The 10,461-nt window shown below is 43.1% G+C and overlaps 1 protein-coding gene across 1 annotated transcript in view; it reads left to right on the plus strand.

Moving 5' to 3' along the window:
• Positions 1-7,353, plus strand: part of SPARCL1 (SPARC like 1) — a 31,154-nt gene extending 23,801 nt beyond the window's left edge. The window contains exons 10-12 of the mRNA XM_048509486.1: positions 115-263; positions 3,034-3,182; positions 6,764-7,353. Coding sequence (XP_048365443.1) covers positions 115-263; positions 3,034-3,182; positions 6,764-6,792 — 327 coding nt within the window. The 3' untranslated portion in view covers positions 6,793-7,353. The remainder of the gene's footprint in view (positions 1-114; positions 264-3,033; positions 3,183-6,763) is intronic.
• Positions 7,354-10,461: the final 3,108 nt, after the last annotated feature.

Here is a 10,461-nt window from a genome sequence, read left to right on the forward strand (position 1 = left end):
TTTGGTAAGATATCTTACTAAATATCTTATCTTGTAATGAAGGAAATTGCTTGAAATGCCACCTGCGATTATTTTCTGTCCACTAATTCTCATTTCGCTCATGCATGTGTCTAGGTGAAAAAAATTTACTTAGATGAAAAGCGGCTGCCGGCCGGCGATCATACCACTGAAATTCTGCTGCGAGATTTTAAGAAAAACTACCGCACATACACATACCCTGTTCACTGGCACTTCAACCGGCTGGATCAGCATCCCACTGACAGGTAAGAGCAAGTTTTGTTTTCAAAGGGTGTTATTTCTGAATTGTTTTTTGTGTTTATTTTCTCCTGCTCAGGAGATAAGTGATGAACCTGATGCCCAAATAAATAGATCTTGGATGAGGTCTTCTAGGCACCAACCAAAAACCTTTCTAACTCAGGGGCTGATCTTTTTAACATTACTAGCCTGAGAATTTTTAAGACCCATTTTAAACTGCTTCTGGTGTTATGATGTTTTGTGCTCTACTGAATAGGTGTCCAACTCGCAGCCCTCCAGATGTTATGGACTACAGTTCCCATCATCCCCTGCCAGCATCATGCAGGGGATGATGGGAACTGTAGTCCATAACATCTGGAGGGCTGCGAGTTTGACACCTGTGCTCTACTGTGTTTAGAATGATGGGTTTTTATAACTTTTATGATGCTTTCTGTTTTTATTACATTTTATTTTGTAAACTGGGCATCAGATTTAGGCTGTCTTCTAAACAGACTTAAGTGATTGCTGAGGGCACTGGGGCAGAAGAGTATTGCAAAGGCATGGGGCAGGAAGGTCCCAGTTGGGGCCAGAGTTAAGACTGGTGGACTCTTAATTTGAAGAACCCACTTAGTGGACTCAGGTTAAGACTGGTGGACTCTCATCTGAAGAACCCAGTTGGTGGACTCAGGTTAAGACTGGTGGACTCTCATCTGAAGAACCCAGTTGGTGGACTCAGGTTAAGACTGGTGGACTCTCATCTGAAGAACCGTGTTCAATTCCCCACCCCTGTACTTCTTTTTAACTTTTATGGCTGCCATGGATTGCATGATGAATTACAAACCGTTTGTGAATGACACTCCAGCTAATTTCAGCAATAACACCTAACTCCAGAGACTGTGTAATGACCATGGTGGTTATGTGGATTAAGCTGCTAGTACAGGAGTAAGTTTCTGAATCTTTCCCTCCTAGGAGTTTGTCATAGTTGTGGCTTCGGCCAAACCTCTTATCATCTCCTTGCCCTTCTGGGTGAAACACAGGTCAACCGTACAGGAACTGTATCAGCATTTTATTGTTTTTGTGTTAAGTGTCGTCAAGTCGCCTTTTGAATCAATGTCCTCCAGAACGTCTTATCATTCACTGCCCTGCTCAGGTCTTGCAAATTGAGGCCCCTTCCACACATGCAGAATAATGCACTTTCAATCCACTTTCACAATCGGGGTGCTGTGTGGTTTCCGGGCTGTATGGCCGTGTTCTAGCCCGGAAACCACACAGCACCCCAGTGATTCCGTCCGTGAAAGCCTTCGACAATCCACTTTCACAATTGTTTGCAAGCGGATTTTGCTATTCCACACAGCTTCAAAGCGCATAGAAAGTGGATTGAAAGTGCGTTATTCTGCATGTGCGGAAGGGGCCTGAGGCTCGTGGCTTCCTTGATTGAGCCAATCAGAGGTGGGATCCAGCAGGTTCTCACAGGTTCCCAAGAGTAGGTTACTAATTATTTGTATGTGCCGAGAGGGGGTTACTAATTGGTGATTTTGCCACGTGATTTTTGCCTTAGTTACACCCCTCCTCTCAGCAGTAGCGCGCAGAACTTGAAGCAGTCTAGCAGGAGGTACACCGGCATGCATGGCAGCCTGCGCCTGCGTGCATTTGTTTCCCGCCCAAGGACCGGCGCAGTGGCTGTGTCCTTGCCACAGCCCCGCCCAGGAATGCCTCGCCCCCGGAATGCCCGACCACGCCCCCGTCGTGCCCCGCCCAGCCCCATTGGCGCTACGCCATAGTTTGAATCCCACCACCATGGGAACCTGTTACTAAAATTTTTGGATGCCACCACTGGAGTCAATCCATGTCATGTTGGACCTTCCTCTTCTCCTGCTGCCTTCAACTTTTCCTGACATTATTGTCCTTTCCAGTGACTCTTGCCTTGTCACGATGAGGCCGAAATACAACAGCCTGTAATCATTTTAGCTTCTAGGGACCGTTCTATACAATTTTTTTAAGGAGAGGAGAGGAGATTAAAAAGACAGCCTGTGTTGCGTTCTTTGTAGACAGCAGGCATTTGAACTCCTTTCTGTTTTGTGCATATGAAGACCAAACCAGATGCACACGGGAAGTTCTGCATCTGGAGAGGACAGCAGCTATTTTAACTGAGTTTTCAGGTACACGAAGATCCCATGTGCATGAGAACTGAGTGTGTAAACATCACTGGGGCTCTAGATGTGGGATTTTCAGCACATGTCTGGTTTGGCACTAAAACAGTGGTGGCAAACCTTTGGCACTCCAGATGTTATGGACTACAATTCCCATCAGCCCCTGCCAGCATGGCCAATTGGCAGGGGCTGATGGGAATTGTAGTCCATGACATCTGGAGTGCCAAAGGTTCGCCACCACAGCACTAAAAGGTCAGTGCTACAAGAAGTAACTTTAATAACTACCATTGTATAATTATCCAGTTGGTATCAATGGGCCAGAATAAGTAGCAGACTGTTTTGAGTATGTCTGGTGTAACTGGGATGGTATAAGGAAAGGAACTGGATAGCTAGATTGTGTATGTGTTGAGTGTTGTCAAGTCGCTCCTGACCTAAAGCGACCCTATGAATTGTATGTGAGAGTAAAGTGGTGTTGTATGACGTGGTGGGGCATGACGTGGGGTACAATGAAAGGGTTTGGGCTTTTAACCTTTAGTTCTGGCAACAGAACTCATCACAGATGAAGAAGGGAAAAATCAACAGGAGATGCCATTTGAGGTAGGAACCCCTTATTTTCCATAACATGTAAATCTGTCCTTTACAATTGCAGAAAGCTAACACACTCCGAGCTTGCTCCTTTGCGCGCTTCTCTTGTTCCCATGGAGCACTGCGTAACTCGCTTCTTCCAAGGGTGTGACAACGACAAAGACAAGCATATCTCTTTGCAGGAATGGTGCCGTTGCTTTGGAATTAAAGAAGGTAAATCTCTACACCCTGATGGAGAATTTCTCACAAACTATCTCAGCAGAGGATTGGAGAGGAAAATATATATTTAGGAAAGAGCTCATGGTTACAAAAAAAAATCTTCATAGTGGCCAGGATTTAAAGAGGTGCACAACTGGTCCCATGTGCTCAGTAGGATCGGGAACTGTAGTTTTCACTGATTTATTGTTGCAATTCCTAAATATGCTATTGCTCAAAAAGTAATGTTTCCCTGTTTATAACAGAAAGTTATAACAGCAGCATTCTCATTTGTTGTTGTAACTGAGAGCCAGCGTGGTGTAGTGGTTAAGAGCAGGTGTATTCTAATCTAGAGAACCGGGTTTGATTCCCCACTCCTCCACCTGAGTGGCGGAGGCATAACAGGTGAACCAGATGTGTTTCCGCACTCCCACACTCCTGCTGGGTGACCTTGAGCTAGTCACAGTTCTTTGGAACTCTTTCAGCCCCACCTGCCTCACAAGGTGTTTGTTGTGGGGATAGGAAGGGAAAGGAGCTTGTAGGCCACCTTGAGTCTCCTTACAGGAGCAAAAGGTGGGATATAAATCCAAAATTAGTATTATTATTCATGAAAACTCCAATGTTACCTGCTATCCTTATAACAGCAGCATTCTTATGAAAACCTCAAAGCTGCCTGCTTTTTGCATGGTGTTTCATAGCTTCCCTAGGATCTTTGTACTTGTTACCAGCTTTGGTAATAAATGCTTCCTGTGTATTGCTTGTACTCCTGGCTAGCAAAATAAAATGCAATAATGATACCAGGCCTTTCAAAACAGCAGAGTGTGCTAACTATGGAGACTATTTAGAAAGCCCTACATTGCAAAATGCTCTCAGACAAATGTGGTCATGACCATCTGTGGGTTTCCCGTGCAAACAGCCTGAATTTTCACGTCTGTTTAATTTTAACTATTTATTTATTTTATCTATACCCTGCCTTTTTCATAAGGGGCAGCAAGGTGGTTAACAAATTAAAAAGTGAAAGAAAAATTGGGCTAACTTAGCAGTGTGCCAGCAAATCAATAAAGGAAAGAAGATGCCAGGTGACAGGTGGCATCTTTATTGTTTTATAAAGCTCCTGTAAATTTTACTGTTCAAGTTTCATCAGGGGGATTAGAGTTCCTTTGTGTCGACTCACTCCACTCCACAGCACTATAACTCAATTGCTGTGGAGAGTGTCAGCACAAAAGGATGAAGCTTGTACGGAAATGGTCAGGGGCTTCATAAAACAGTAAAGCTGTCGGCCCTCACCAGTTCTCTCTTTTTTCTTTTTCTGGTTGGCTGACAAAGCATACATTCTAAAATCGCATTTTGAAAACACCAAAAAATAGCATCACTAAAACAATAAAAACTAGAGCTGGAATACATACAAAAACACAAACAACACTAACCCAACACAAACACAAACAACAATGAAAATGCTAGGTAAGAAGGAGAGATCACTGAGGGAATGCCAAATAGAGCAATAAAGAATTTAGAAGAAGAAGAAGAGTTCGGATTTATATCCCGCCTTTCTCTCCTGTAGGAGACTCCAATAGGCATACAATCTCCTTTCCCTCCCCCCCCTCACAACAAACACCCTGGGAGGTAGGCGGGGCTGAGAGAGCTCCGAGAAGCTGTGACTAGCCCAAGGTCCCCCAGCTGGCGTGTGTGGGAGTGTACAGGCTAATCTGAATTCCCCAGATAAGCCTCCACAGCTCAGGCGGCAGAGCGGGGAATCAAACCCGGTTCCTCCAGATTAGATACACAAGCTCTTAACCTCCTACGCCACTGCTGCTCCTTTTACTTGATGTATACAATGCCCTATAGTCAACTTTTCCTTCTGTTCTCACTGAACGCTATTGTAATCTCTGTAGTGTACTGGCATACCAATGCTGTAGAGCCCCCCCCCCCCCTTGGGATCTTTTCCTGTTTGTTCTACTCTGGCACACAGATGTATTGGGTGCTGGTGCCATGTGTGACTGATGAGAAAGATCCCAGATTGGGGCAAAGCTAGCACACTCTGTCCCAATTCTCCTCTATTGTTGCCCCAAGTCCACCACATCCTGTGCAGCAGATCTGGACTCTAGCTTTGAGATAAATTTAACCATTCTGCCAACTGTTGGCCTCTGATTTGGAGCTGTCCAGCAGTTGATACCAAAATAAAGGTATTTGGCAGCCAAGACAATATATTTAGACAACATTTTACTCCTCCCTCCCTCCCCACTCCAGCAAGAAAATTCTCCTCAGTGTGCTACCCAGCCTTACAATTTGTTCTTTGAGCTTTCTTCTCTCTCTCCCTCCCTCACAGCTGCTGAACATATTGAAAGCTTTTGACAACTATTTGGATGACACAGCAACTAAACAGCCACAATTCCTCTCAGAGAGATAAGGAAGACTGAACGGGAAATATAATTAGCAGTAGTCTATGGTACTACTGACAATTTACTGCAGGTTTTTGTGTTCAAGCACAAAGATTGAGGAATGCTAGAGAATAAAATATTTAAAAATTTTAAAAAGTGATGTAACGTTGGCTGAGTGATTCATAACCACTAGTTGGTTAGGTGTGGAGGAATCCAGAATGAAATCAGAACTGGCTGTGGATTGCTTCCAGAAGATGGAAGTCTGAACTTTGTACCACAGCTAACAGATCCTGGGGATGAGTGAGCCCTTCACAGGACTGTTGAAAATATGGTACTTCTCCTTGAAGGTGAAAGAAGAAGAAGAAGAAGAAGAAGAAGAAGAAGAAGAAGAAGAAGAAGAAGAAGAAGAAGAAGAAGAAGAAGAAGAAGAAGAAGAAGAAGAAGACGAAGAAGACGAAGAAGAAGAAGAAGGAGGAGGAGAAGGAGAAGAAGGAGAAGAAGAAGAAGAAGAAGAAGAAGAAGAAGAAGAAGAAGAAGAAGAAGAAGAAGAAGAAGAAGAAGAAGAAGAAGAAGAAGAAGAAGAAGAAGAAGAAGAAGAAGAAGAAAAAGAAGAAGAGGAGTTTGGATTTATATCCCCCCTTTCTCTCCTGCAGGAGACTCAAAAGGGCTTACAATCTCCTTGCCCTTCCCCCCTCACAACAAACACCCTGTGAGGTAGGTGGGGCTGAGTGAGCTCCAAGAAGCTGTGACTAGCCCAAGGTCCCCCAGCTGGCGTGTGTGGGAGTGTACAGGCTAATCTGAATTCCCCAGATAAGCCTCCACAGCTCAGGCGGCAGAGCTGGGAATCAAACCCGGTTCCTCCAGATTAGATACATGAGCTCATAACCTCCTACGCCACTGCTGCCCCTTCTCTCCCTTCCAGATTTGCATTTAGCCTTGCTGCCACTGATTTTCATGATAAAAGAAAGTTAAAAGGCAAAACAACCATGTGACATGTAGTCCAACCCCAAGTCACAACTAACTCTGGGACGGGGCCTAAAACTTGATTCATTGGGACTGAGACCTAACATTATTTGGCAATTTGTCAGCAATATGACTTCATCCATTGGGAAAATAATTAGACTGCGAGGGCTTCGCCATTCCAACACTGGGTTACACCACAAACCTTGTTATTTTCTTTTAGTTCTTGGATTATAACACCTTTTCTCCTCTCTCTTGCAGAAGACATCGATGAAAATCTTCTGTTCTGAACGAGCTGAAGCACAGAGCAACACCCTGCCGCAGCATTCATGAAGGCACCGTCTGATCAGGATAGCAGTAGTTCAAACGTTATTTTAGTTCATGGAGGAACAGCACCATCTTAAACAGAGTTTAATGGATTTAGAAGGGAGTAACTCTGTTTAGGATAGTACTGCAAATATATTAAATGCAGGGGATGGGGAATAACAGTAGTAAAATCAGAACATTTCTGAAGTGTTATCTATAAAAAGAAAGTTGCTATTCTGTTTTTTTTTCTTTATGTTTGTCCAGGAATCTATTTGACAGAATCTTGGCATCTTCCAAATCTAAAGCTTTCTTCACAATGCATGCACATTGTATGTGTTACTTGCTAACTGTGCGCTTAGTATCTCACTGTTAAGTGTACCGGCTGCTTCCCTTGAATGAGTATAGTGGTGTTAAGAAATGGCATGGAATGTTGCTTTGTGGTATTTGATCTCCAATGAATCATTTGTGCAGACAAGTTATTGAGCAGCAACCGTCCCTGGATGAATTTGTCCCAAGAAGAACCATTTTCATCAAACCATTCTGGGGCTCATTCCGCACATGCAGAATAATGCACTTTCAAACTGCTTTCAGTGCTCTTTGAAGCTGTGCGATAATGCACTTTCAAACTGCTTTCAGTGCTCTTTGAAGCTGTGTGGAATAGCAAAATCCACTTGCAAGCAGTTGTGAAAGTGGTTTGAAAATGCATTATTTTGCGTGTGCGGAAGGGGCCTGAGATAATTTTAAATCACTGGAAAATGGTGCTTAATGGTTCCACATTTTATGGCAAACGGTTCCAAATGTTAGGTTTTGGAAACAATTTCAATGTTCCTTAACCACTGTGCTTAAGGAACATTGAAGCTGACATTTGAAACTGTTTGGTTTGTTAGCTGCAGAAATTCAAGAAATTCAGAAGAGGCTCTGGTGAATTTTCTTGCAGACAGACAAATATGCCCGGTGTGTGAAATTACCTGGAGCTTAAATTCTATAGTCCAGGCATGTATTGTTCTTCACACAAAATACATGCAGTAACATTCTTCAGAATACAGTTCATCATGTAGATGCATATTATCATAATACATATTGCAGAAAATGTTAGATGTTTCTGAGTCAGGGCTGCTCCCTTTGCTGATTTGCTCTACTCCCGTTTCTCAAGACATATAAAAGGTTTTTAAAATATATTTTGTTTAGGCTAACGACTTCTTGGAAATAATTTCTCCCAACTTGCGAAAAGACAAATGTATATTTTAAAGTAATCATAAAGGCAGATGGTGTGTGTTTGTTTTGATGTAAAACAAGTGTTCCTTCTGTGGGATTTCTTAATAAAAACTACATGTTCAGTGAAAGATCAACTAAGCCCAATGAGCTGAATATCCAGTTTGCACATTATTATATAAAAAAGTTAACAAATAGTTCTTTACATACACCTCTTGACAGGGGCAACATTTACCTCAGACTCAAGTAAGAAGGCCTATGCTAGCCCAACCTCATCCGATCACAGAAGCTAAGCAGAGTTGGCCTGGTTGGTATTTGAATGGGAGACTGCTAAGGAAGTCCAGGGATGCTACGCAAAGGCAGACAATGATTACCCACCTTTGAATGTCTCTTGTCTTGAAAACCCTAGGAGGTCGCTGTAAGTCAGCTGTGATTTGATGGCCCTTTACACAGTATCAGTCTCCACTGCCTCAGCTCTGGTTTCCTGCGCTTCCACGTGGCTTCCCTCTCTGAGGCCCTTTCTGCACAGGCTGGGGATGCAGGTGCAAACCAGGATATATGATCCCAGTGCAGCCCCAGCGCCATTCACACGCTTCCGTGCTGACATATTTAGGGCTGGCGGTTCTGGGTTGGGAAATTATTGGAGATTTTGCTGGTGGAGCCTGGGGAGAGTAGGGTTTGGTGAGGGGAAGGACTTCAGCAGGGTATAATTCCATGCAGTCCTCACAACAACAACCTGTGAGGTAGCTTACACCGAGAGACAATTTGGTCCATGGTCAACCAGTGAGTTTCCCTGGCAGAGTAGGGATTCAAACCAGATCTAGATCCAATGCTCCAGCCACTATACAACACTGCCTCCCATCAGTCATGCTTCTAACCAACATGCATTGCAAATGCCTCAGAACAATAACAAAATATGCAAGTACAAGAAGTATGTAAGACAATACGAAATCGAAAGATCAAGGCTGTATAGCGATCACAAGTTTAGAACCAGAGGAGAAGTCCTGTATGGGGTATTATTTGTCTCAGAGAAATCCGTTACCATGTGATGGTTTGCAAAACACTGGGAAACTGCAAATGATCATGACTTTAGGCATGACAGTATTAGCCCATGAGGATTTCGCTACTTAGAAAGCAGTCTCTATGATTAGCACACTCCGCTGTTTTGAAAGGACCTGTAATTCGTTATTGCATTTTATTGCAGCACAGGAAGTATTTATTACCAAAGTTTGGAGCAAGTACAAAAGATTCCGAAGAAGCCATTTAGTAGTCTCTGCACATAGAATAAGAAAGACATCTGCACTTAACCAATCTAGCATTTTTCTCCATGTGAGGACTAGCCTCTTTGTATCTTCAGCACCTTCCCTGCAATTCTGAATCTGCTACTCTTGACCGGTAAAACCGTGGGCTGAATAACATCTCAATCAGTTCCCTGGGAGGCTATCATATGTGTTATTCCTGCATATTCAATACATGCATTGGCTTGCTATTTGGGACTTCACACATCTCTCAAACTCATCTACCCATATCCCAGTGCCATTGCACTGAAAACAAATAAAAGCATGTTTCTACATCACTTTCAAATACACCCTCTTGTCAGGTGAATTCATTGTCAGTGGGTAAATTGGCTCTGGTTTCCAAAGGTCAAAAGGACTGGAATAAAAGGTATTCCTGCCTCCCTAGTTGGGGGAATTAGGGTACAACCCCACTGCTTGAATTATCATATATCCCCTTCAAATCCTATTTAATCTTTTGACTCATTTTAACCATATAATTCTGGTCATACAGGCAAAAATTGGATGACACAGTTCACACTTAAATCTGGGACAAATAATGGGGCCTAATGGGGAGATAAAATGGTCCTCCCACTCAAACTTTTCCGCATATTCAATTTATGACACTTTCAGGCTGGAAATAAAATGTTTCCTCCGTGAAGTTCCACATTGTCATCACCCCCCTTTGGTTTTGGAAACATTTCCAAAACACTTTTTTATTTTTTGTATCTGAAAACACTTTCATTGTTTTTCTTTTTGCTGAAACATTTCCAAGCAACTTCCCTCACAAGTGCGATCAAACTGAAATGTTTTATTTTTCCCGCCAAAACCACAGGCCATTTTCCATATTTGTTTGTTTGTTTGTTTATTATTGCATTCAATATACCTCCTACTCCTGAAGGGCTCTGGCCGGTGCACAAAGATAAAAACCATTTAAAAGTTATTACATAACATTAACATAACATCATAACAATAAAAACCAAACCACAGATGGCAACTCAGAGAAAGGACCTCCCACCCTCCTGAGAGGGACCTAGGTATACCAATAATGGCAACCAGTGAAGATGGTATGCAGGGGACAGCAGGGGACGGCAAATCAGCAGCTAGCCGCTCCAGAAGTCCAGTGGAACAACTCTGTTTTACAGGCCCTGTGGAACTGTCCAAGGT

This window comes from Sphaerodactylus townsendi, linkage group LG10, assembly GCF_021028975.2.
Source record: "Sphaerodactylus townsendi isolate TG3544 linkage group LG10, MPM_Stown_v2.3, whole genome shotgun sequence".
Classification (NCBI taxonomy): Eukaryota; Metazoa; Chordata; class Lepidosauria; order Squamata; family Sphaerodactylidae; genus Sphaerodactylus; species Sphaerodactylus townsendi.